Source organism: Mugil cephalus, chromosome 7, assembly GCF_022458985.1.
Source record: "Mugil cephalus isolate CIBA_MC_2020 chromosome 7, CIBA_Mcephalus_1.1, whole genome shotgun sequence".
Taxonomy (NCBI): domain Eukaryota; kingdom Metazoa; phylum Chordata; class Actinopteri; order Mugiliformes; family Mugilidae; genus Mugil; species Mugil cephalus.
In genome coordinates this window covers 10,215,472-10,241,337 of record NC_061776.1, presented here as the reverse complement: position 1 = coordinate 10,241,337, position 25,866 = coordinate 10,215,472, and the positions used below count along the sequence as shown (strand labels likewise).

General features: G+C 41.4%; 1 protein-coding gene across 4 annotated transcripts in view; it reads right to left on the bottom strand.

The window, feature by feature from the left end:
• Nucleotides 1–2,526: 2,526 nt before the first annotated feature.
• The window catches only part of LOC125010106 (netrin-G1-like), a 61,977-nt gene continuing 38,637 nt past the window's right edge, over nt 2,527–25,866 (bottom strand). For 3 of the 4 annotated variants that reach the window (XM_047588466.1, XM_047588465.1, XM_047588467.1), the window contains exons 4-7: nt 16,731–16,903; nt 13,600–13,626; nt 12,419–12,463; nt 2,527–6,960 (exon numbers count right to left, since the gene is read on the bottom strand). In XM_047588466.1, the coding sequence (XP_047444422.1) occupies nt 6,722–6,960; nt 12,419–12,463; nt 13,600–13,626; nt 16,731–16,903 (484 nt within the window). In that variant the 3' untranslated portion in view covers nt 2,527–6,721. The remainder of the gene's footprint in view (nt 6,961–12,418; nt 12,464–13,599; nt 13,627–16,730; nt 16,904–25,866) is intronic. The other variant, XM_047588468.1, reaches the window with a different exon arrangement.

Sequence of the window (25,866 nt, the reverse complement as noted above, 5' to 3'; positions counted from 1 at the left end):
TGGCTAGATTTATCCCTCACATTCTGAGTGTCCAGTTGATTTCATAACATGTCTTTGACACATTCTCCAGCTACATTATATCGTGCCTCATCACTCCGAGGTGTTTATGATAAAACCAAGCGACCAACACAAAAATATCCCTCCCAGTTTGTGAGAAATTGAGGATGAACTATTTTCTTTACAACTTCTGGGAGCAAAATTTCTACAACAGGGCGTAGGAGGCTCGTGGTACCAATCCCATCCTGGCCTGATACAGCAATTTAGGTATGGCAGTGAGGGCCAGAAGTGTTGGGTTTGGTATCAGGAGGGGGGAGGGAAGAAGACAAAAAAACAAGATCTGGATTACCATCTGTATCTGAAGAGCCAATTGCAGCCCTGTATTGGATTAAAATGAGGGGGGCATCAAATTGGTTTGCGTCTGCGCCAAGCTTTCACACAACTTTTGCATTAAACTGATATTTGGGATTTTTTTTTTTGTTTTCCACATAATTATTTGGCACTCAGTCAAACATCATTATAGGCATTCATAGTCTCTAGTGATAGCAGGGTAGCTTCAAATGAAATAGTAAACCGCCTACAGCATAATCATATATTTTCTAGGCTGATTGATAGGAACAGGCAGGGGGAATGCTGCTTCCTGTTTAGTCAGTTACAAGACCAGACTAGCAGCAAGAAAGATATTTCAATGGCTGCTCCAGCAGAGGCAGCTTAACTTCTTCTTTGTTCTGTCTATTGATTCCAGTGCACTCTGTGCCAAGCCAGCGAACCACCCGCCAGCTGTCCTTGCAGTGTCAGGGTTGTGAATAGGAGTTTGATAAAGCCACATATGGCATGCTGCTCCAGCCTCTCCATAAGTGCCATTCCTAATGTGTTGTCACACAATTGGTGTCGATACACTTTCTATAGATGGAACTGAAAAATTGATTAGGATCGAGACGCTGGAAGGTTCCTATGGATGCCGGTGACTCACAATGCCTGGTGGTGTACACACACGCCCGTCTGCTCTAGGCTGACGCATATGAAGTTAAGCCTGTATATAATAATATACATGTACAGATACATATATTCAAATCTAAGGTACGGTGCATAGATGTGTATTAATATTATCTCAGAGGAGGATTACAACGGTGACTGGATCTCTCCTTGTGGAGCTTATTTGCACTTCCACACCTTTTTAATCTAAGCTCATTGGATCTCAGAAGGGAAGAAATCTGAAACTTTCTTGAGTGAGGTTGTATTTTTAATGGAAAGCAGGGTCACATCCACGGTTACAAGGACAGAATTTGTAAAACGAAGTCAGTTTATTTAGCGATCAGTGGATTCAACACATTGTTTTTTTGTATTTATCTTTGGTTAAAGAACAGGTGCAAGAGCAAAAGAGAGAGAGCCATTGTAGTTTATTCCCCTTTTGGATGCACAGCTAAATAAATGATTAGCTGTGCATCATTGGTAACGGCTAATTTGAATCATACCAACTAATTCTACTTGGCTTACATCTAATTTCTGTTCCATTCGATCCAAGAATTCAAGAGTCCACATTTCCCATCTGCGTCATACGAGCAATTTTTAATTTTGTTCGTTCAAACGTTTTGCTGGAGCATGTGTAACTTTCTCCTCAGATGGCGGCTAGCGTTTGCACGGCAACTTTCTGAACAAACACACAAACCGACAAGCAAATAAATAAATAAATAAACACAATCCCTTTCATGGCCAGATAGCTTTCACTCTATGACAATGGAGCTGCTGCTCCGAGAAAGAGACGCCTAGTTCTCTATGTGGAGACGGGCTGCAGCACTGTTTCTTTTGTGACAGAGACCGTCGAACCAGCAGCTGAAGTCTGCTCAGTGACAGGGTCAAGGGCAGTTCCTTGAGTTGTGAGACGTATTGTACATGGACCAGCAACTTCTAACTTTCACAGAGAGCTGTGAATGTATATAAAATAACTGAAATTTATGATCTGAAAATGGAGCTATATTTTTCTCATAAGCCTTAATTTAAAACAGCCGAAGGAAGAAATATGAACCAGACTTTGTGTCCCCATAAGAATACCATGGAGTATAACCAAGGATTATAAATATTCAAATGTTCTAGGGGGAAAAAATGAGAGTCTGGGGCTTCTACTGTATGTAGCAATGCTCAACATATGCATTGCATTAGTTCTGTTTACAGTGTTGACTGACAGAAAAGTTTAGTTTCTTGTCCCCAAACACCGACAATCTGTTATGAGTTCTACTGCCGGGCATCTCACACAGCTAAATATGGATATTGGGTTTGCTAATAAGCTCCAGTCATGCTGCTCTGCCTCTTTTCTTCCTCGATACCGAATACCCCATCTTACGTAACTTTCTGCCTGCGCCACCACTGCTGACAGCGGCAGAACACAAGGACTGCTCGTGTCTAAAAATGTCCTCCTAATACCCCCTCCTGAGCCTCAGATGTGAAAGGAGGAAGGACAAGGCGTTGCTGTGACACGGAACAGTGGGGAACATAACTAGCGAACAAAATCCTCAGGTCTTTTTCTTTGTGCTCTGGATTCTGACCAGTGGAAAGAAAAAGCCCCGTGCAGCACTCCAAAATTATACCAAAAAAAAAAAATCATTATCATGAAATGCTCCACTGCTGTCACATATATCTGAGTGACAGCATTCTTAAAATATATCTATATGTTCAACACCACCTTAATTTATTTATTTTCCTTATACATCCAGTGCAGAAAAGAGAACATTTTGTTAAATACTCCCATTACCATTCTCCAGCAGAGAAGCAGGCCATGTAGAGGAATTATGGGACATTATGGCAAAATGGTCTCCGTCCAGTTGTTCATCAACCTTTTTGACCCATAGTCTGAATTTAAGTGCAAGAGATTTGAATTTAACCTTTTAAACTTTTCATGGTTAATAGCTAAACACAGCCCAAGGCCAGGAGCAAGGGTCATAAAACTCCAGTTTTATTGCACTAACATGTCATAAGGGTAATTATCTTTCATGTACACACACACACACACACACACACACAGTGGATCTTAAACACTGTTCCAAAACTTTTTTTTTCTCAAACTGTCTTGACAAGCGGTCTTATCTGGGCCATTTTTACAATCTGCAGAGACAGTTCAGGTAGAGGATTTGATGAGAAAACTAGAGTGCTGGACAGGTAACATGTCGTTGCTGAATAGGGTTAAGAGCAAAGTAGTTTTCCACTTTTACCTGCTTACCTGCTCTACTAAGTTTGTAAGCGCAATTGACCTCTTCCTAAACCCTCTTGTTAGCATGCATATTAAGTTTAGCTTCATATGACAATGGGAGTGAATTCACTAAAAAAATCTTCACCAAAAATATGGATTTTTATTGAGGGGCACACAAAAGAACGTGTCTGATTATATTACAGTTTATATCAAACTGTAATTGCACCTGTCTCCGAAATAATTAATTTACTGAGGCTCATTAATTACTAAATTGCTCCACTCATTTCTTGCTTTTTTTTTTCAAAATCCATCCATGTCCGTAATGGTGAAAAGCTCTGTCAGGTTGCTTGGTCACCAACAACAATTTTGTGACAACGTAACGCGACAACGTGCATCCGGTCCGGTCACACAAATGGGCTTTTCCATCTTGACTGTGGTCATTTCAGTCTAATGTATACGGCCATTCCTCCATTTCTGCGGTTATCAGGGGGATTGTTTGCCTGAAAAGAAGAACAGTGATGACACCAGAGCGATCGAAACAACAAAGTCAACAATGTCCTCATCTGGAATAATGAGGGATCAAGATGCTGACCCTTGTGGACATTCAGATTACGTCTTATAGGAAGTCAATGGGAAGCTGATCGTTACATATGCTGCCTTTCAATTCGTGGAATAAGACATGGGTCACGTACACAATACTGCTCATCTTACTGCACAACTTGTGCAACTTACGCTTACGCTGTACTCTAAGTCATACCCCATGGTGCACCCTAAACTGTACCCTAAGCCGTACCCCACGCTTTACCCTAAACTGTACCCTACACTGTACCCTACAATGCACCCTAAGCAGTACCCCAAGCTGCATGACATGCTGTCTGTTGTGCACCTCCTTAAAATGTAATGCACATTACACCGATACACAGACTCCTCCCTCATCCATGTCTCTCAATGGCCACACAAGAACAAACTATTCACTGTCTTTTTACCTCATGTCATAGAAATTACGCCACCGAGCAACAGTGAAACACCAATCCCACAAAATCGTAGTGTGCGTTATAGGCTCTGCGTGCATCCATTGCAGAAGTATGGAAACCAAGCTTAACAGGGAAAACACTTTCATTCCAACATTACCAAACCCTTTTTAGTGGTATACACACTTTACTAGCTACAAGCAAGGAAGATGGTAGATGCTTTATTGTTTGTGTTTCCACCAAGTATGCTTTGAACACTGAAATGTTTGAGTGAATGCTGTGTTGATGAATCTAATGCTAGCATAAGCGGATAAGCGGCAGTTGCTGGTATACGGAACCCACCAGAATCTAATATGCTACATGGGACGCTAATTGCTAACATGTACAACATCCTCTGATAGCATCCCCTGGCGTGCAGAAATTGGGTATCCTAGTATTAGGATACTATGTAATGGATGGACATTTGTTATGACCTTCCACAAAGAATTAAAGCTCCTTGGCTTTATTGTTTTTTGTCATCCAGTTAGCTGAACGTGCTAACATTTGCCACTTAGGTTAGCAGATATGCACATCTAATCCATTCTTCACAGTTTTGCTCTTGTGTTGTTGGTTGTGGAATAAACAAAACACGAACCCTCCCCTCCGCTCTTAACACATCTCAATGCACACCAACACTGATAGTGATTATTTATTTTCTAAATGTACAATTGTACAGTTTCTTCTTGTGTTTTCTCTGCTAAATATTTGTTTTTTTTTACTTCCAGAGATTTATGAAAGTTACACAGTGGATTCACCCATTTTCAAATACGTTTCAAATCCTCAGTTTCCACAAGTTGCTCTGCAACAGCAAGAGTCTCTGTCGAAAAAGGCATTTGCTACTCTTTTCACACAGACAGCATCATTTAATGAGAGGCACTTACATTTAACTCGAGCACAATTAGGTGTTTCATAACAACCTCAGGAGTAAAATTAATCTCTCAAATGAAATTGGTCTCAGTGCTCAATATGTCACCCAGTGGGACGCGACTTCATTTCTATTCATTGACCCTCCGTGAATTAAAGCTCATTTCCTGAACGTGCAGCTTTGCGGCGGCTCCCGCAGCAGGATGCAGGCTTTCAACCGTACCAGCTCAGAAAACCTCCCCCTCTTCCCATTTGATTCAAGGATTAGATCTGATTACAGATTTGAGCTGGACAACCTCTAAGACAGCCGTGCAATCTCCTTCTCTCCGAGTCTTGTTAAATTTACATAAAGCTGATGGGATTTCGTCGAGGTTCTTCCCCTTCTCCCATGTTTTGTGAGCACAACAAGGATGTGTTACAACACATTAAATGAAACAACCAAAGTCATGGAACCAGAAAGGTATTTGCTGACTGATACATATTATTACCAGCAACTGTTGCTTCAGTGAAATGGTCAATAATTGGCATTGATAGCTTTTTAAAAATCCTTTTAAAATGACATTCAGCTATTGTCATCGGCTACAAACAATACACTGTTTGCACTCTACACATCTCGTCTCAAATGTTACTACTTAATAAAATTACTACTGCTCAACAACAAGACAAAGACATGTTTTTTTTTTCGCTTTTTGCTTTGGTGGAAGTGTATTGTGTACATGTGTATGTAAACATAGTTTCGACGGGAGCTCTCAGGTGAAGAGAACGCGTCGCACAAGCAAAGAAATAATACAACCCTTTTTACGCACTCATAGTCCACATCTACTGTAGGACAGGTCAGTAGCAATAGAAAACAAGTAATACATCTTTTTGTTTTGCGTAGTCATGAAAATATCTGTTTTATACAAAATTAAATACAGTTACAGTATGTTACAACTTTTTTTTTTTAACCCCCCCCTCCCTCCCTCCCTGTACAGATGAGCTCAAGCATGACTACGAAGCCTTGGAAAAAATAAAAGTAACATACTTGTAAGGGGCTTGATAATGACACATGTGCAGCATTTGGCAAAAAAAAATAAACAAAAAGACAACAGACACCCGTCAGCAAAGTAAAAATCACCAGCGTCACCAAAGCACAGCAGGGAGAGAGATGTGAGGGAAACCGGGAAGAGTGAGGGGGAAGGAGAGGAGAACAACTAAGGGAGGAGGCAGTGAGTCAAAATGTTTTAAGATGTCCCCGTCCACACTATTTATTTATTTATTTATTTTATTTTATTTATTTTAATGAATTCGGATGATGCTTGGGAATTGTGTGTCTAGTTTTGTACAGTTTGCTCTCAGAATGTGGATATCTGTATCTGAGTGAGAGTCTCCAGTCTGCTTTTAATGAAATATTAGCCAGTGACACAAAGCAAGGGCTTTCTCTGTGAAGACAGCAGTGACTTCCCCGAGCCTTTCCCGAAAATCATCCAGTGTAACACATCGGTGCACAACCCCCGTCGCACTAATCCCACTGTCGCCTGCCGCAGCCGACCTTGGATATAGAAAAGAGTTGCTTATATTGTATGCCGAGCACATTGTCCACACATTCTTCATGTCCTTAAGGTTGAGAGTTCAATTTCAGCATTTGTGGTCTCAGGGTTTTGGTTGAGGATTTGGTTCGGGTCCCTCAGCAAAGGGAAACAATCAATAGAGGGAGCACTACAAGGGTAAGAGCAAGCTGGCGGCCCGTGGGGTGATGATGGAACGAGGCCCGTCCAGGCAATTGGTCATCGCACTCCCCGGGACCCTGGCAGCGAGCTCTCTCGCACAGGACGCCCGTGAAGCCGGGGGAACAGTGGCACCGCTGATGGTGGTGGCACGTGCCGCCGTTCTGACAGCGCAGCATCGCGTTGTCGCACACCCGGGCTGCGGAGACAGAGCAGAAGGGGCAGGGGAGACAGGAGAGCGTGATTAATAGATCACTCAGTGATAGGGCAGCAGAGAACATCAACAGGCAGGTTCACAGGGCACAAGCTGCCTCTTCCTGTCCTGTCTGCATCGCTGTGTGTCCTCGGAGCACAGCTGACACATTAGATAGGGTGAAGCCAAGGACTTCAGAAAGTGCGCGAAAGGAAGACATAGCCAGGGCACGTATTAAGAAGAATAACACAACAGCCCGTGAACACACTTATACTGAACGGCTGTGTATGGCGAGAGACTTCCTTCTTTATGGATTCATGGATATTTCGGGAGCATCAAAGGGACTTCTGAGCAAAATGAGAGCAAACAAACGGTGGCACGGCTGAGGTGAAATTAATGAAGTGAATCAAACGATGAGTACTGTGAAACAGACCCACTGTGCCGAGGACAAGGGAACAGAGAAGAGGAGAAGGCATGGGATGGATCCCTGGCTCCGTCACACCACGACCACCACCTTTGATATGCAAATAAGCATTTCCAGGTAATTCGTCAATAGCTGTTATTTTCCCCTCAGCTGTTAACCTTACAACAAACAAATGCAACACTCCGAGACGAGCAGCACTCAGAGCTGCGTTGTTTTAGTGGCCATAAAACATTCCTTTGTTTTGATGTGGACCGGTCAGAGCGGCGTAAGCTAATATTCGCATTTCCAGACAAAAACTCACGACTCAATTATCCCAAGAAGCCTCTCCGCTGGCAGAGGTGAAATCCTGGAAGAGGTAATATTTGCCAAGAGATTTGAGCGTAATTGGATATCTCTCGCTGCATAAATAGTAATCACATTTTTGGTTTTCAGTAATGTGGCTCATGCATCAGAATAAACTCAACATATAATCATTGCTCATGCCAAAACTGATTAAGAAGGCACTGGTATTGCATTTAATTTAATAACGTTCACAGCCTCTTCACTCTGACACCGGTGCTGTTACGCGCTGGATACTGCCCTCCCCCCGACCCCCCCGGCCAACACAGCGGATCTAGTTGCTGCGTTGCACTTACTGCTCTTTAAAACAGAGACTGACACCCGACGTTCACAACTGACGTCTTCGATAGATTGGCATACCGTAGAATAATGCTATGCTGTTATATTACATATATTTTCCTACAAAGGTCAAAACAATACTTTTTTTTATATAATGACTAAAGCCTTAGGGTGGCTTTATTATTATTAGCTCATCAATAGTTAATTATAAAAGTACTGCCTTTTACTATGTTCGGGATATTACTTCATCAAAACAGACCAAATATATATTGTATAAAAATGGCCTTTGTGAGTGATTCACTATTACATATTAGTCGTTATTATTATTATTGAAGGTAACATGTGACTCTTATTGATGTTGACACCTCTCTGAAGGCGACTTCCCAGCTTATATTACATTTTATATATATATATATAAAAAAATATGTAATGTAAAAATGTAAAAAGTAATTACCACGTCATTCTCCTCTGAAGTATAATGGAAACATTTCTACTTAAGCCAGTGTCTTTATACTCAGACCCATTTGGCACAAACCTGGTGTAGATTCTGCCTGCTTGTGATGCCCAACAAAATGTCCACCTTACTACCCCAAAATGTTCTGCACTTGAACCTTTCATGCATGGACTCCTAAAATTATGGAGTGCTGCTGCCCTGTCCTCTGTGGGTTCAGACATTAACGGCCTACTGGTTGCGTTACCAATCAACGTTCTCCAACCGTTTTATTTATTTATTTATTTTAGCAGCTAATGGAAAACACCTGCTCCGTGCATTTTGGAGAAGACTTCTACGGGATCGACCGAGTCTCAGTTGCCTCGACCCGCGCACATTAACGCCGGTGCCTGTGGTCGTAGGATAATCTGTGTGTCCTCCAGCGGACCCCCAGGACCAGCGACTTGCTAAAAGCCTCCGCAGCCCATTTGGTTTGCTTATGCAGAGGCTTAAGCCTGCAGTGTTTCGGTGGAGCCATGCGGTGTGATGTCATGAAGAAAGAAGAAGAAAAGAAATTATTTATTTAGTGTCACTTAATGAATTATGCACATGCCACGAAACTTTGTCTGTGTGACATGACACAGTACGATTTAAGACACAATATGGTGCTGAGTTACTGTTGATATAATGTCTTCAAATGTACGTCGGACCAATAGATTTTTTTATGCCATTCTATAAACCTTAAAGCAGGGGTCTTCAACGTTTTTCAGACCAAGGACCCCCAAACTGGCTATATGTGTTCTAAACTCTGCCTAGTACTATTTATAAATATACATTATCATTTTGCATTCAATATTAAATTATTTCTTATCCCTTTACTAAAATATGTTAGATTCGTGTTAATGTGCATTTAAAGAAATTTAAATTTGTGTGGGGATATTTAAAAAATATATAATAAATGTCTAATCAACCAAAGATTTTGTGACCTCCCCTGCAGTGCCTCTCCGGATCCCCTAGGGGTCACAGACCCTATGTTGAAGACCTATGCCTTAGAGTGTAAATAAAAACAGAAAGTAGGTCTCAAATGCGATGCCAATTTCTGAGAACATTAAAGTGTAACACCACTGATGGATGCAACATCCAACCGACTTATTTTCATTAAGTCCCCCATAAATTGTCCAATGAATTGCCACTGGCTAAATAAAATTTGTCTGATTTGCATTCTGGGGGTAATTTTGAAAATAATTACACAGTAAAGTATATTTTAGGCCTCAGAGAGATGTTTGTTCGGAGCCTGATTAACATGTCAAATTTTTAGCGATCGACAAGCATAACCCCTCGCTCAGAAACTGAACATATATATAATATATATCTTTTACCTTTAATAACATGGTACTTGATATCACGCCGTCTAGGACTTGTGCTGGCAGCAAGTGAGGACACAGCAATTCCACTCCTGGCTAACCACCAGGGTACTGCCTCTTAGACATATGTGCACCTCACACCTCTGTCAGACGTGTGACATTTTAGCAGTATAACTGTTATGACAGATCCATCCCCGGGCCTTGGTGTTGCATGAAGCAACATGGAGAAAATTCCTCACTGCAACAGCTCAGCAGTGACAGGAAGGGCAAAAAGCTGAATTAGATTTTATACGGCTGTTTGTGCACGACGTCGTCAGTTGAAAGGTACTGTGTGTGCTCGAGATTTTGTCATGTTCTGTATCGCATTCATTCAATAACACACTACTGCTCTAAATTACACTAGGCCACGTTTGATCTAATATTATACTGACGTTTTGCACACAGTCCTACTTTCTTCTGTGGATTTTTTTTAGAGGAGTCTGTTTATGTCCTAAACGCACCCGGGCAGTTGTCCAATCGCCTCATCTCGGAGAACTCTCGATGCCCTCAGATAGTCTGCGACGGAAGACTCCGTGATACAGAGAGTCACAGCGTGATAACAAGCTAAAAGTCACAAATCGATGCCCTAGATCATGGCTCCTGTCACTCTTTTTTACTTATTTATTTTATTTTGGTGGGAGATGTAGATCTTAAATGGTGGAAGTAAGTCTTATTGACAGTCAACCTTTAATACATCCATTCGTATCCACAGATCTGATGTAACATGAATCAAGCGTTGTTCACAAAGCCAGAAAAAGAGTTATACTTCTAAATCTTGAGAATCACCCTGCAGAAATACCAACACCACCATTTAACTGCTAATAAATTATTCACTTCATCCAGTCAGAGTGATACATTTAATATTTTTAAAAGGCATTTATAATTATAGAGTCACCGGAGCGATTAACTACAACTGAGGACAGTTTTCAGATACAGGATCTGCTAATTATATTCCCTGAGACAGAACAGTGTTGCTTCAATTACACCGGATCGATACCTTTTGCCATGATGTCAGTGTAAGCTGAGACCTGCGTTCAGCCATTCCTCCCCGTTATCATATTAACATGAAGGCTTCATCATTAGCCAATGATTTAAGGCTCGGACGTTCAATAAACTATCAGTTACGTAGCGGTGACCGAGGTGGGGATACAATGCTGCAGCTGCGGATGGGAAAAAAAAAAAAGATTTATTTTGTCTCTACTCAAGTATTATGGCAAAAGTTGCATTGAAGAACTAGTTTAAAATGTTGTTACTATTTTAAACTGGGAGTGGAAAGGATAGAATACTGATACCATCTTCACCTTTGTGCTTCATATGAATTTTTTGTTGAAGTCATACCTTAAGTTACTTTTTAAGTTAGGTCCTGGAGGGGCCAGCAGATAAGTTTGTGGATGTTGCTGTTTTGGCTGTAGTAACAGTCGACAGTAACTATTTCAGTTCTAACAATAAATAATAATAAAACAATAAACGGAATATTTGCGATCAGTCCTTGCCATCCTTTCCATCCGCTAATCTTCTTAGCATTAGCATCTTTTATTTAGCTGCATTTATCGTAACTGAAATGACCAAAAATCATATCCATACGAGGATTTTTGTCATTGTCGGGTTCATTTGTCCTTAATTTTATCTGATAATCCACATTTTTCCCAGTCTCACTGTATTTACTGATACATTTCACTGTGTTTTTTCCACTCGGGGGACGTGGCCGCAGGTATCAGTGCCATCAATGCATACCCTCTATATGTGCCTCATTGTTCCCCTTGTATTTAGTGTCCGTCTTTCCTTCCCACCTTGCCTTTTCACTTTATATCAGAAATGGTCCAGTATTATCCTGGTGTGTTTTCCTGTGCCACAAGATTTTTTGGTCGACTGTCTTATCCACCTTCTGGGTCCCGAGTTGTGCATCCTCCCGATGCACTGAAGTAACTGCCATTGCTTCTCCTCTGACCACATACAACACTGGATTATATTTTTATAGGTGCGTCTCATCCACAGCTTTTGTGAGGGCAGTACAGAGATGAAACCATCCTCCCTTGTTTGTGGAAATCCTTTTTTAATTTTTTTTTCTCCCTCCCCCTGTTGGCTGTGAGAGCAGTGGTGCAGATGCGACTTTACACTCACTACACAGGATATCTGGGCCTGAGGATTAGTTGGAGATAGCTGGAGATCAATCTACATAAACCCCCCTGAAGCCTCTCCTCTCCTTCCCTCTCCTTCTCCTCTTTCCTGTTTTTCTTCTTCTTGTGAACATGTCAGAAAGGGTGCGTCCCCAGAGAGCATTCTGGGTAATTAAAAAGAGGCCATGATCAAAGCGGTTAGGAGGCTGTGGACTCGGTGATCATGAGGCATGCGGTCTATTCCCCAAAGTGTTCTCGTAACAAAAGGTCTGCCTTGTAAGGACCAGCGTGTGTTTGTATGCATGCAGGATGAAAGCATCTGGGCTTTGGGAAAACAACCTAGTCCATACTGTATATTCTATAGTACACATTTTTTTTTTTTTTTTTGCCCCCAAATGGCCAATCAATAAACAGTGAATTCTTTCTATGCACTGGTAATGTTATGGTGAAGTTACAAAGCCTATAAGCCTACCTTGGTTACGATTTGCAACACCAAGAGATGAAGCATTTGCTCGATCTGTGTAAAAATGGAAAGGGTTATATATTACACTGGGTTGTCATATAAATCATGCTGTTATAAGTTAAAGCACAGGGACAGCATGCATAGATTATAGCTTCTTTTTTTTTTTTTTACAATAATGATTTTTATCTAGGCTGATTTATTTCAGGACTATTGGAAAGTTTGGGCCGTATATTTGCAGTAAGAAATGGGCTAATGTAGGATGGTTGTGCATGCAGCTCCAATGAATTTTCCACAAGACAAAGGCAGAGATGTGCACGCATGGTTGCTGCTGTTGTAAGCCGGTTTGTGAGTCACGTCCAGGCCACAACATGCGTAGGGGTGCATGGCTGGGAACACGCTTCTCATTAAAAAAAAAATGGTTTTCTTCTCTTTGGCTTAGGGGCAAATATCTGCCTACCTGCTTAAAGGAGGACTGTTTTTTTTTCTGCTGTGCTGGTACACTGGCCACACATGCAGGACTTCCACAGTATTTGGTAACCGGTTTATTACAAACTGTGTATTATTAATATTTCTGACCATTTTGCAAACCATGCAGCAGTGTTTTAATGATTTACTTCTGCCTTAATTTAATGACAGTAACATTTTGAGTAAGTATCTATTTACTGGTCTGCAATGTAAAAGCCATTCAAACTTGCTTCTAGTACACATTTTAGAAGCTTGATCCGTTGTAATAAGTTTAATTGTTCATTAATTTAAACTGCATTCATTTTTCCAGAATAGCAAGAAAACAACATTTCCCAAATATGAAACAGGACAGCATGGCATGCAAAACTGTCAGCAAGAATGTAAAGTATAAATGATTTGGAGTCATTTGTCCAAATCAGATACTGGTTAAAGTTGAACCTGCAGTATCTTTGGCCATTATAAGAAAAATGCATTGGATAAAAGTTTAATCACACCATGCATTTGTTTACTTCCTTCCATAAAGGTAGGATGTTAAGTTGCAGTTCGTTCTGAACACCCCGTTAGCATTGATTTCTTTTCACTGTGACAAACATGGGGATCTATAGTAAAAGTGACAAACAGCAGCATTTCTCACACAAAGACCATCAGTCAAACAACAATTAGTCATGATTCTGGGAGGAAACCATTAATCAGCATGCCAGTTACGAAAAGCTTGATCAACTTACGCACTGGTCCATGATTACTGGGAATACCTGCGGAAAGAGCAAAGACATAAGTGTTTGATTAAAGCGTTGACGGGTTCCATTTCATTTCTGAAAACTTTATACAATTGAAAAGATTCCAATGGTGTTGTTTTCCTTCAGAAAGCCCACCAACACTTATCCAATTGCTCTCCACTGTGTTCACTGATTAGAAGCGGCCGTTGCTCTGCAGAGGACCTGACCACTACCTGGCCCAACACCCGCCTTCCTCTGATGATAATAACAGGTCTGTCGGTGATGAAATGTCAACAGAATCAAAACTCTAGCTGCGGGGAAAGTCTTTTTTTTTTTATCCGCGTTTTCATTCAAGTTCGGAATAAACATGGTGTTTTTTTTTTTTTTCTCATCTGCCATTGGCCCTGGTGTGGTAACAGTGTTTTCAGAACCATTTTTTGTACCTGTGAATCTCTCAAAGAGTCAAACAAAAAGCATCTGGAAAAACTGTAATCACCTCAGATGGTCAGATTACGTCTGGACGTGTATACAACCCAGATAAAACAACTCGTAGAAACAGAAGAATAACAAATGTATGCATGGAGAAAGCTGAAAGAGACTGAAATAAAACAAAGTTCTAATCACGGAGTCAGGCCTTGCGCAGCCTGTAGCCTCTGAACCCCGTTCACCGTCTTTGTGCGGTGTTAATTTCATCAGCAGGCAGATCCTACACCCAAATGAGTGCAAGCTGTTCTCCTTTTTCGCAAATGTTACCACTTTCTCCTGGGATTGTGTTTCACCTGTGTTCGTCAAATGGGCCGCACCACATTCATCTCTTCACGATAATCTGTTTGGGGGCCGCCACAACAACTGTTGCCAGGACCAGGACACGGGAGCGGCTGGATAGCGGCGTGGATTTTAAGCTCCAATTTGCACGAGAGCGAAGAGGCCGCAATTTCTAAACAATGGTTGTTGTGTGTGAGAAATGGAGGGCAAACAATATTGCCCTTTGGAGCCACGGCACATTCTACAGTCTGATCAAACTCTCGGCCCCAACCCCTCTTAACCCGTGAACCTGCTTTGGAACACAAGATGAGTTGACGCTCCCTGCAAAGTGGACTGTCAACATAATTCTTGAAGTGATTCCTCTCGTGCTCTGCAGCCAACCTATGGATATTTCTCCTCCTTCTTTAGGGAAAATCTCGGATTTGAATCACTCTCTGTCACTCTCGCAGACAGCCATGGCTCATAGCAACAAAGGGCTCCATTTGGGCTCTAATTTATTGGATGAAAGGTCACATGCTGTATGTCCATATATCTGCATGTACAGGGATTTGAATATGTAATAGACCCCAGCCTGTCGCTAGCCATGAGATAAATGACTTCCGTGATTAAAGAGGAAGACTTGATGACAGATGAAAGCTATTAAACCATAATTACATTTTGCACGTTCAGCATATTTGTCTTAATACAGGGGCTTTATGTTTAATATCCTCATAGGAAATATGAGCCTCACCTAATAGGTAAAGGCATGTTATGGGACCCGAGCTGCACTTATGAGAGAAATAAGAATAATTCAAGACAAAAAAGTCTGCTCGTTCAACACCTGGGCTACGTCACTTCCATGTGCAACATTATTGCATTTTATGCCACTGCCAAACAAGTGCTAATATTGCTTTTGATATGGCTAGACCTGGGTTTCATCAGTTCAGTGCAGATGCGGCCAACTGTTGGATTTTTTAATAAAGCCCTGTCAATCTGACAGCGAGCGGCACATTGCAGGGAGACTCATAACACAGAAGAGGTGCAGGGGTAAATCCAGCAATATTTCCTTAGAGTTCACAAACGCTCCCACAAGTAGACTCCTGCGCGCCGCCAGACGTGTTGCGTGCGCACGCGTGTACGCACACACGGCTCTGCGCTCACACGTGCAAACCGCATGTTTGTACAAATGACTGGGTAATGCTCATCAGCGGCACAGCGCTCTGAGAAGAGCGAGGGAAGCGGCGCCGGTGCAAAGATTTACTCACAGAAAAACAGCGGACCGGCAGCAACACCGTATATCTGCACGAATCTTATCAGAGCGCCACGTCTGAGGATTCGAGTCAGACAATCAAACTGAGCATCTGAAAAACCTGCTGTCAATCCCGGCCGATGGCTGCCATGAGAGTTTCTGACTGCAAGGCTGAATCAGTGCGAGGGGACTAGAGGGCTAGATCTTCCACCATCTGGCCTTGCTTGGCCGTCTACTGCCGCGTCCCTGTGTGACTGTATTAGATTTATTGAAGCAATGAGCCCCCTGCCTCAGGCATGGGATTTGATAAATGTGACTCAACCGCCGTCCAAGATTATAATGGGGATAATGCAAAAGAGCACCTTCTGCCTCAGAGACACCGCGTTCGCGCTCGTCTCGGAGTCAAGGTAGCCGCATCAAATTCAATGTTAAAGCATTAGTAGGGATCTTACTCACCCTCATTTAATTGTGAATAAATGAAATGTAAGAGCAGTTGACCTGTGTTACGAAGCCCCTGAAGCAAGCGGGCGCTGTTGTGTGCGCAACAAGTCCCTGTTAACTATTTGGCGATGCGTAGGTCCTCGGATAGAAGCATGCTACTTGATGACAATGGACCAACACTGGTTGCATCATTTGTATGGCTAACCAGAATTGCACTCAAGTTGCGTTTGGACAAAATGATTCGTCTCGTATAAGTTACTTTACTAGATTTGACCATTGCACCATTTATAAATGGTTTGTTAATGCAAAAAATTACCAATACGCCAACTGTATACAGCTGTAAGGGCACAATAGCAAGAGTTATAATATAAATATACACAATTTAAATAATTTGAACGTCGAACTGTTATGCTGAAGACTGTCTCATATGATGTCACCTGTAGGTCCTCCTAACCTGTTGGTTGTATTTTTGCAAAAGAAACCAGGTGAACAGTAAACTAATCCTGAAACAGCATCAAGGAGAGATGCAGCCCAGGGGCAGGGAGCTGAAATAATGAAGTGTCAGAACAATATAAATAAGAGAAGAAATAAAAGGTATTATAATCGTAGACAGGAAATGGTGTGTTTCCAGGAAGCTGTATCACTTCTTAACTAGATGCACGGCCAGTCCTTATCTACAGAACGCCAGAAATGCTTCTTTACTTACATATATTCGCAGTTCCTTTGGGTATAGGGAGATAGGAGCCCACACTCCACGCTCTTCCATGGTAATGTCTCTTACAGCGGCTGCAGTCGGGCCCTGTGGTGTTGTGTTCACACTCGCAGCCCAGCCTCCCCTTGTCAAACACACAGCTGTTGGCATGCAGGTTGCACTTGCACCTGAGACAGAAGGATAACAACAAAAGGCAGAGATGTGAATAGGCATCATTCTGCACCCACTGAATCACCACCTTCTGGAGGGAATACACAAAGCCTGCCCTTGCGGCAACGTTTATTTGTGCCTTTCAAACTTTTTGACAGGGGTAAATTGAAATCCTGGTGGGTTATCTGACTTGGATCGTGCCTCCACAAAGCATCATTATGCTCCCCTTTAAAAGAAAAGAAAAGAAAAAAAAAACAAGGCCTCATTTGTTGCTGCCCCTGCGGAGAGAGTGGCGTCACGAATAAGGTCACTTTTGCCACTCCGAGAGCTAAATGAAAGGCACTCTGTATGATTCACTAATTGAGCACAAAACAGGGATCTGATAGAGAGATGATGGAATAAAGAGAAGCTGCGTAGCTTGAGAATTCTCCTTTTTCTCTCCCTCTTCAAAGTTATCTGGCAAGGGAGTCTTCAGGCAGGAAACGCTACCAGTTGGCGGAGATGGTTTATTAGAGCAAACTGTTGCAGAGCTGACAGATGCTCCTGTCAGGAGAAGAGAGAGGGGCCTTAAAGCCTTTCAACAAGCAACCAAACCCTCCCTCTTTTTGACCACATGGAGCCAGCGTGCTTCCAAGAGAAAAAAAAAAACAACAAGTTGGTTCAGTTTGAGTCACTTCAGAAAGTAAACTGCACGTACGCAGAATGTAACCTTTTCCTCCCCGACGAGAGATGTGTTTACTCCCTGTGAAGTGCTCCATCTGAGGCAGAGTGGGGCTGTGTTTGTTGTCAGATATTACAGTTTCATATTCCATGTGTATTCCAAATATAATTCTCCATATTTGATTTTATTCCTAAGAGGGTAAAAGGTTACAATCAATGACCTCAGCTTCTTATGAGGTGGTGGTGGTGGTGGTGGTGGAGGAGGAGGAGGGGGTTGATACAGAAACAGCTGGAAAAGGAGACCGTGCAGTGGATCTGACACAATAGACGTCCCCAAGGGTTCGGGCGGCTCATGGTTTCACATCATGCCTATGTTTGTTTGTACGAAGTGCTTCCGAGGACAGATTTCCCCCATTTGAGACCGAGGAGCCGGGTATACGTTGCCCACAATCGCCAATGAACATGAGACAGAGAAATGACAGCGGCAGTCAGAAATACATCCATTCTAATTGACTTCCTGGCCTTACAGTGACATCTCGCATTAATGATGGATAACTGCGGGAAACAAGGGAAACTATACCCCGTCTTGCACCGCTGATAAGAAGCAGCGGCAGAAAGTCGGCGAATAAGTGGATGTCTTCGTAACGTCCTGGCTTGTTTTAGCTTTTAAATACACACAATTCCTTAGAGGTTAGAAACACACACATGATTGATTCACAAATCCAAATATTGTAATTTCGTCTTTCTTTAACTTTATGCCCAGATGTGTAGTTAATTTGTAGTTTAATTTTAGAGTTTAAAACAGTTCATGATTAAAACGATAAATCAGCTTGTAACAGTTCTACGGTGGGTTAAATATGGGATTAGTTTCCAGCCATAATTCAAAACAGACAAAAAACGTGTTTAAGGCTGAGGCTTGAAAGCCACATTATTATTTTATTTTTATTTACTAAGTCTTACCCTAAGTCTTTGTCCTAACCCTAACCTTAACCCTATCTCTGCAAATATTACTTTATGCTGCTGCATTATTTAGTTTTCATGTTATAAGCCTTGTAAATAATGATCTGAAGGACATATTTCACTGTTCTGTCAGAGGCAACTTTGCAAGATTTAACCACATATTTCCATGGTTTTTGAATCACACGATCGTTGGAAAGATTCTGTCGCTGCTCCGCTGCTTGAACCAAATGGTCTGATATAAAAGGTCGGACTGATGCTCTGTCACTGGCCGACCTGCAGTTGCAACAACAATGAGATGCTTCATAATTATCCATTTACTTTCAATAACAATGTGTGTTTTATTACTGTGAGTGTGTTTCATTGTTTCATTTCATTTATTTGTCACCTTGTAAGATACGTTAAAGCACAACAACAATAATGGAAGTACCATAACAATAAGCAATTGACTGTCTTTTTTTTATTATTTTTAAATGCATGCCAGGGAAACTCTCAGGGGGCTTGAAAAGGACGGCTCCCAAAAATAACAGTTAGCCTTTAACTTAAGAAAAGCAATCAAGACAGAGAATAGAACAAAACGACAGAAAACAGAAACTGAACAATACAAAAAAAGAAGCTCGACAGCTGTTCACGCTGGATAATTATGAAATTGATTATTGGCTCTAAACAAGTTATTTAAAAAATTATTGACTTTTAGAGCTTGCAAATGCTTGATAGGGCAAATGACAAATAGAAGTCTATGTTTTTGAAGGTGTAATTAATACTTACAGTACGTACAGAGTCCTCAATTTGAGAAACAAGGAGGATGCATCTGAGAAATGTATTTTTTAATAACACATGGGACATAAAACCAATTCAAACCTTCATGTGATCAAGGAGAAATTATCTTTATATTAACACTCTTGGGTCATGTTTAGAAGTGATACTACCTGTATATGCCTATGTATAAAAATATCTTTGCTCAAGTTAAATGCTGTCACATAACGTCAGCGGCCACAATACCACCACACATCCAAATGAACTAAATACTAAGGCCTCTCGCTGAGCATTCCCCATAGTCCTTAACTTTTTAATCAATTAAAGTCCCTGCTCCATAAAATTAATGGCTGGGTGTAGCTCTTCTGCCGTGCAGACAGCAGCAGCTCCCTGAAGTCAAGAGCGATGAGATTTGACCTTCCACTTAATTAAAAACCAGCAAAATCTGGATCATCGGGCTCGACCGGTGTGGCTAGCGCGCTGATAGAGTGGAGGATGTGCAAGTTGGGGAGCTCTGGGATGCGATGCTTTTGCCGTTGGCATTGTCATATTGAAATCGGATAGTTTTTGCGTAGCCTGGTTTTTCGTCACAGGAGGGAAAAGATCCCCTTGTATGTCCAGGGGTTTTAACCAACACCATTACAAAGACACATTTCATAAAGTTTTAATGACCTTTTATCCCGTGAACAGCCCAGCAGCAATTGGTATTATTCATTACCCAAACAAGTGAGCCTCCCTAAGGACAGACTGGAGATCATTTAGCAACTCTGTCCTTCCCTTAAACTACCCTCCTTTTTCAGCTAGGGGTAAAAATCTGCTTTCAGAGACTGTGAAAGGAATCCAGACATGGATGAGGTATCTAGGGCTTAGTGGGACACACTATATGAGCCTATGCAAAGGGTCAGTTTATGAAATGTATCACTGATAGCGGCTAGTCACGCAAACACAGATTTTTGACGAGTGACATCTTTGATTGTGATTCCTTATTAAACAGTGATGACAAGAGCAGCTCGCTCCGTACATACCCAAGCAATATTTTACATGCCCTACTCATTTCACATCCAGGGCTGGATATGGGCAAGTGAGCCCGGAATATTCACTGGTGATCAGCTGTCAGCTATAAAGCGATGGGCAATGAGCGAATCTTTTCATATGTGCCGCACTTAATAAATACATAAATAATCACCAGCAACATCTCCATCCAAAATGTCAAAGTGCCGCTCACGCTGAATAATCCACAAAGAACAAATCTTATGATTTACCCGGCCAAGTCGATGAGTTAATGAATCGCTTCGTCTAATCGCGTGTTTTTCGTCAATTCCTCCTCAGATATAAATGACCTTATTCAGTCCTCGTGACCGTGAACGCTACAAAAGTAAAAAAAAAAAAAAAAAAACACAAATCAATACAATGAAGTAAGGTGAGATATGGGTCTAGCTACTGTTGATATTCTTGAGTAGACAGCAGCAGCAGTGCCCTTCTCCTTTGGCTGATGCCTAACCTTGGCTTCTCCTAGCAGCTTGGCACTGTGTTGACAGGCTCACTATGTCTAACACAGCTTTTCTTCCCCGTGACAGCTCAAAGCATCACCGACTCAAGACAAGAGAGGAGCTCGGAGCTCGTTAAATAAAGCGCCAGAAGAGGCAGGTTAGGGAAACTTTGTTGTACTTTTCAGTAGCTTTTTAGAAAAAAAAAAAAATCTTTATTTAATTAAGGGCATTTTTTTGGCTGAACAGATTTTCTTTTAGTACTTTACTGTTAGTGGCCAAAGTGTTAAAGCTATGGTGTGGGAATTTTAAGGATAAATGGAAAAATCCCAGACTCTTCCGATGAAAATATTCAATCTCTCAATTTAATACTTAAATTAAAGAAATACTGTCTTTCTTTTCGATTAGGTCTTCTTGTTATGTTTTTTTTTTTTTTAAACCAGTACTAGGTGGATGAGGTGGTGAATTTCTTTCACTAGTTAAAATGTGAGCTACAATTTCACTGGGGAAACTTTAACAGAATAGAATTAATATTATTTGCAACATCTGTACTTTTCCTGCTGTGTGCTTTTAGAAAAAGATCTCCTGCCGTGGTGAGTTTGCTGACCTTTTGTAATTCCCCGCACGGCTCTGCTAACTCCAGCCCTGAACCCAGGTCCACTCAATCAACTAACAACACCCGTGTGGAGGTGCAGGAACTTGAGCAGATCATTAGCCTTAAAGAAGAAAAACAAAAGTTTGGTTAAATACTTTTTCTATTTTTTGTTTTAGTTCCGTTCAGTTCTCTGGTGCATGTTTAATAACTGTTTTTCAGGGTTTTGCTTCACTTCCCCCAATTATTAGCACTGTCCTGATGTATCTCACCTCATTGTTCCTCTTGTATTTAGTCTCATTGTTTCCTTCTGAGGAAACAGTTCCTCCGTGTCAGAAAATTTCTAGCTTTTTCGTAATGTGCATTTTTCTTGCATTTTCTAGACTTTCTGTTTGCCTGCTTTTTTCGAAGAGACTTTCTATCCACCACCTGGGTCCTGAGTTGTTGCGTTTGAGTCCAACTCTAACTAGTTCCTTGTAACAGGAACGAGATTGTGGTGAAGATTCAAGCTAACACGCCGCTGACACCGACGACATGTCACACAATCCTGTCGAAGGCATTTTCTTTTAACTTCTAACTCCATTCTCTTCTCTGAAGTAGCTGTTCAGATTTGAGTTTTGTTTCCTACAAAAGGTAGCCATGAACTCGAAGTCAGGAAATGGGAAGTTATGCACACAAAGCGCTCGGCATTAAAGAAGCTAAATCTGTTGTAGGTCGTGAGAACACTACAGATAAGCTACCTTTTAGCAAGCTAACAACGAAGTCAAATGATGCGGCCATATAACGCAATTACAAAAAAAAACCTGTAGAAGACAAAATTACAACATATTAAATTCATCCACCACATCCGCCATTCCTGACAACATCTCATTAACTCCAACCTCACAACAAAATGACAAACGACAAAATCGCCATTGATATTGACCCTTCATGTGAAGACAATATCAGAACACAATGACAGTTTCTCCACTGCCAGTCATCAGATGGAAGCCGACGTTATATAAAACTCTTTTAAACTTTCACGAGAAATGTCCTTGTGGACAGATTCTTCCTTTAATATTTCCTAAGGTTCGCGAGTTGTGACGTGATGATTTAATCATTTTATTATATGGAAGATAGTTTTGTGCTTCCATTGTGCCTTTGCACTTGTGACATTAAATTACTCGGTTATTTGTTTGCTAAACTGTTAGCTTTGGTAGCTAAGGATTTTGTTTACTGTGCTCCTTTCACAGGCAGCAGGCGTTCAGTTGTTGTGTATTTCAGCATGGACACAATTTTAGTGGATGTGTATGTATGTGTATGTGTATGTGTATGTATGTGCCTTGGGCTATCTGTCAGGCTTTGTATGTGGTTGAGTAACTGTTTGCACATACAGTAGGGTTCAAATGCTTCCACAGAGGCAGGCCATGCACTTATCTGCCTGCCTACGTGCTATTCCCCACTGCTGAGGGCCACTATCTACCGTCAGAAAAAAAGACTATTGTCTAAAACCCACAAATGTTTATGTTGGCACATCTTTCTAAAATAAATCTAAAACGGCTTTACACAGCGTCTTCGAACCAAAAAACTTTCTCTTTTTTTTCATTACAGATTTAACCCATGGCTGCCGCTCTGACTGATAAGACAAAAACCTCTTTCCCTCAGCTCTGTATCTCACCTCTTCCCTCGCACAAGTCACCCATGGTCAGAACCTGTAATGCACTTCCATGCTGTATAAATACATACTGAGGCTTTCGGAAACTTTCCCTGACAAGACACTTGGAGTGCCTCACAAATCCAGACCGGTGATAGCTATGACAGATACGGAGAGATCAAGGCTGCTGAAGGGAAACTTTGGCCTTGTTCAAAGTTTTAGAATGTCAATGTGTTGGTGCATGTACAAACCACCGGCACGTTACAGGCAGGCGGAGGGGCCCGATGTGTTTTACTTGAAAGGAAAGAACAACGTGGTACATGTGAGCCACAGGAGGACCAGAATGGAAGGATGTAATTTAAAACCAGGACAGATGTTATGTTTACTACTCAATCTCAAGAGTATATTTGATTTGTTGGATCATTTTTTTTTTTTATAAACTTTCTAAGCTATTGTTGGTAAAAATGTGTCTGTGACATGAATGACTTGACATCATTAGCTATGTGTAGTCCTCATTAAGACCAAGAAGGTGGATAAGAATGCTCCAAATCTAGCAAACTATTTCTTAAGTGTTAATAAACAAAAACCCTTGTAGTTAAGGGTAATATATATATAATAACATATAATAAATGGGGACTTGAAGTTTTGTCTGTCATTCATAATTTTAACTACATATCTATAAAATATTTATCATTTATATGCTTATTTTTAACACATTGATTTCACTTGCAAAAAAATATTATTTTTTCAGGTTTATTTTGACACATTTCTCTCTGAATACATTTGAAATGTGTTACTTTTAGCATTCAGTTCTCGCTGGAAAATACATATTTATTTCGTTGCAGAAAAAAGTGCTGTAACCGAATCCATAAAAATATGAATCCTGTAACACACGCCTAGCTGGTTCCCCCAGACCCACAGGCAACCACCCACATGGGATGTGGGATTCATTGTGGAAGGATGCTAAGATAAGGTCATACTTCATGCACGTAGGTAGGAAAATATGTTAGATGTGGCTAAGCTCATGTAAAAATGTTGAATGATCATCTACTGGGTAATTTAATGGTTTTAGATTAATTATCTGAGGTAAAGCCACAGCTACAGGAGGAGATACAGGTCTCCTACGTCCGCAACAGGAAGTCGAACTAGCATAAAAACTTGACAGTGCTTCTTTGCATTGACTCTTTAAACATTTTCAACAGCGCTGAAGTTTTTTTTTTTTTTTTTTTTGTTAAGCGAGGAGAGTCACAGAGTCACCTCATTACAGCAGGCCGTGTCACCGTGAAATTGAGGAGTCCGATTAGGCTTGTTTTCGTCGCCGTGCGCTGTGGCCAATTTTGTCATTCTTGGTGGTGTAATGTATTACATATCAAGCAAATTGTTTGCGTCCTCCATCGAACTATAAAGCAGCCCCGCCAGCGTCACCCCTCTCCCCCGCAAACCCCCCAGATTGCTGGAGAAATATAAGGAATGGATCACGAGTTAATTCCCCCTGCTCCAATTTTCTGCGAGGGCGAAATGAAATTTGAATTTGCATCGCTTGGGCCACTGCCCCTGAAAGCCTGTGATTTGTTCTGATGACAGGGCCTATTATTGGGGTTGTGCATTGATGTAGGTGTACAGTATGGTAATGTCTACCCCCTCCTTATCCCACCTTGGTCGTCGAGGTGGAGGGCTGTATCACTCATGATGTGATGTAAGCAGCAGAGACAAGGAGGAAGCCTTGAAGAAATCAGCAAGGGTAAGGTGCATTAACATGAAAATCTGAGGTCGGCTGCTCTACAGTGTATGTGTGTGAGCAAAGTAAAAAATCCAAAAACTTAAAACTTCATTAGGAGGAAACACACATGTAAACCCAAACACACGTATACAGCTTTACAACTTCACAGCGAGCTTGTCTGTTTCACTCCCCGTAAAGCTTGATCATACAATAAAACATGGCGAAAGGACACGCTGATGATTTTACTATTCATGGCCGCTGCCTCTCCAGAGACAGCTTATGTTGATGTACTTTCCCCGGCACCCATATATTATTTACAAAGAAAGCCCAGGCAGTAATCAGCACTAATTAAACACTGGAGACTGGGAGATGACTGGCAGAAAACATCGCAGCGTGTGACAGACATCTGGTGGAAGATAAGTGAGCAGGCGCTGGCAGAGCCGTTGAGAAGCGTACGGCGGAAGCAGAGTAATGCCAGGGTCGTGTGAACCTGCACTTGAACCTGACTTTCAAACTCTGTCAATCAAGCGGGCTACAGCTGTCATGGTTCACGGGGCACGGGCTTAGTGGGTTGGTAGTGCGTGTGTGTGTGTTTGTACGGTATGTTAGAGGCTGGATAAGAGCCAGCGAGGTGGAGTGTGCATGTTTTGTTTCTGGAGTGTGCATGCGTGTGTGGTGTGGTTATATGAAGGGCAGTGTAGCCATTTAAGAGAGTAAAAAAGTGCGGCCCAGAATTTAAAGTCCGGTCTGATAGGCTGTACTCCGTTTTCAATTTATCTCTTCTCAACTTGTGATTTTTCATTTTTTTTTTTATTTTCAGCTGCTGAATAATGGAAAAGATGTTTTAGACGAGCCTCAAAATCATTGACATTGAAAGCTTGTAAGCTATTTACAAATCACAAAAAGTGTTGTGTTACAGGGTGCGGCACCTGGAGAGAAAAAAGTTGCATATTTTTGTGATGGGGGATGTAAATGAAGGGGAAACTGTGGTGCATCAGCTTGGTGTGAATGAACTGATCAATGCACTGTCATTTGAGAAATAGAGTATTTCCAAAACAGCAGAAATGTTATCACATTTTTCTTTATCATTATTAATTATTATTAGCAAATTAATTTTTTTTTTTTTAATTTTTGTTTCATTGATCACTGCTGGGGGGCGCACAGCCCTTTGAATG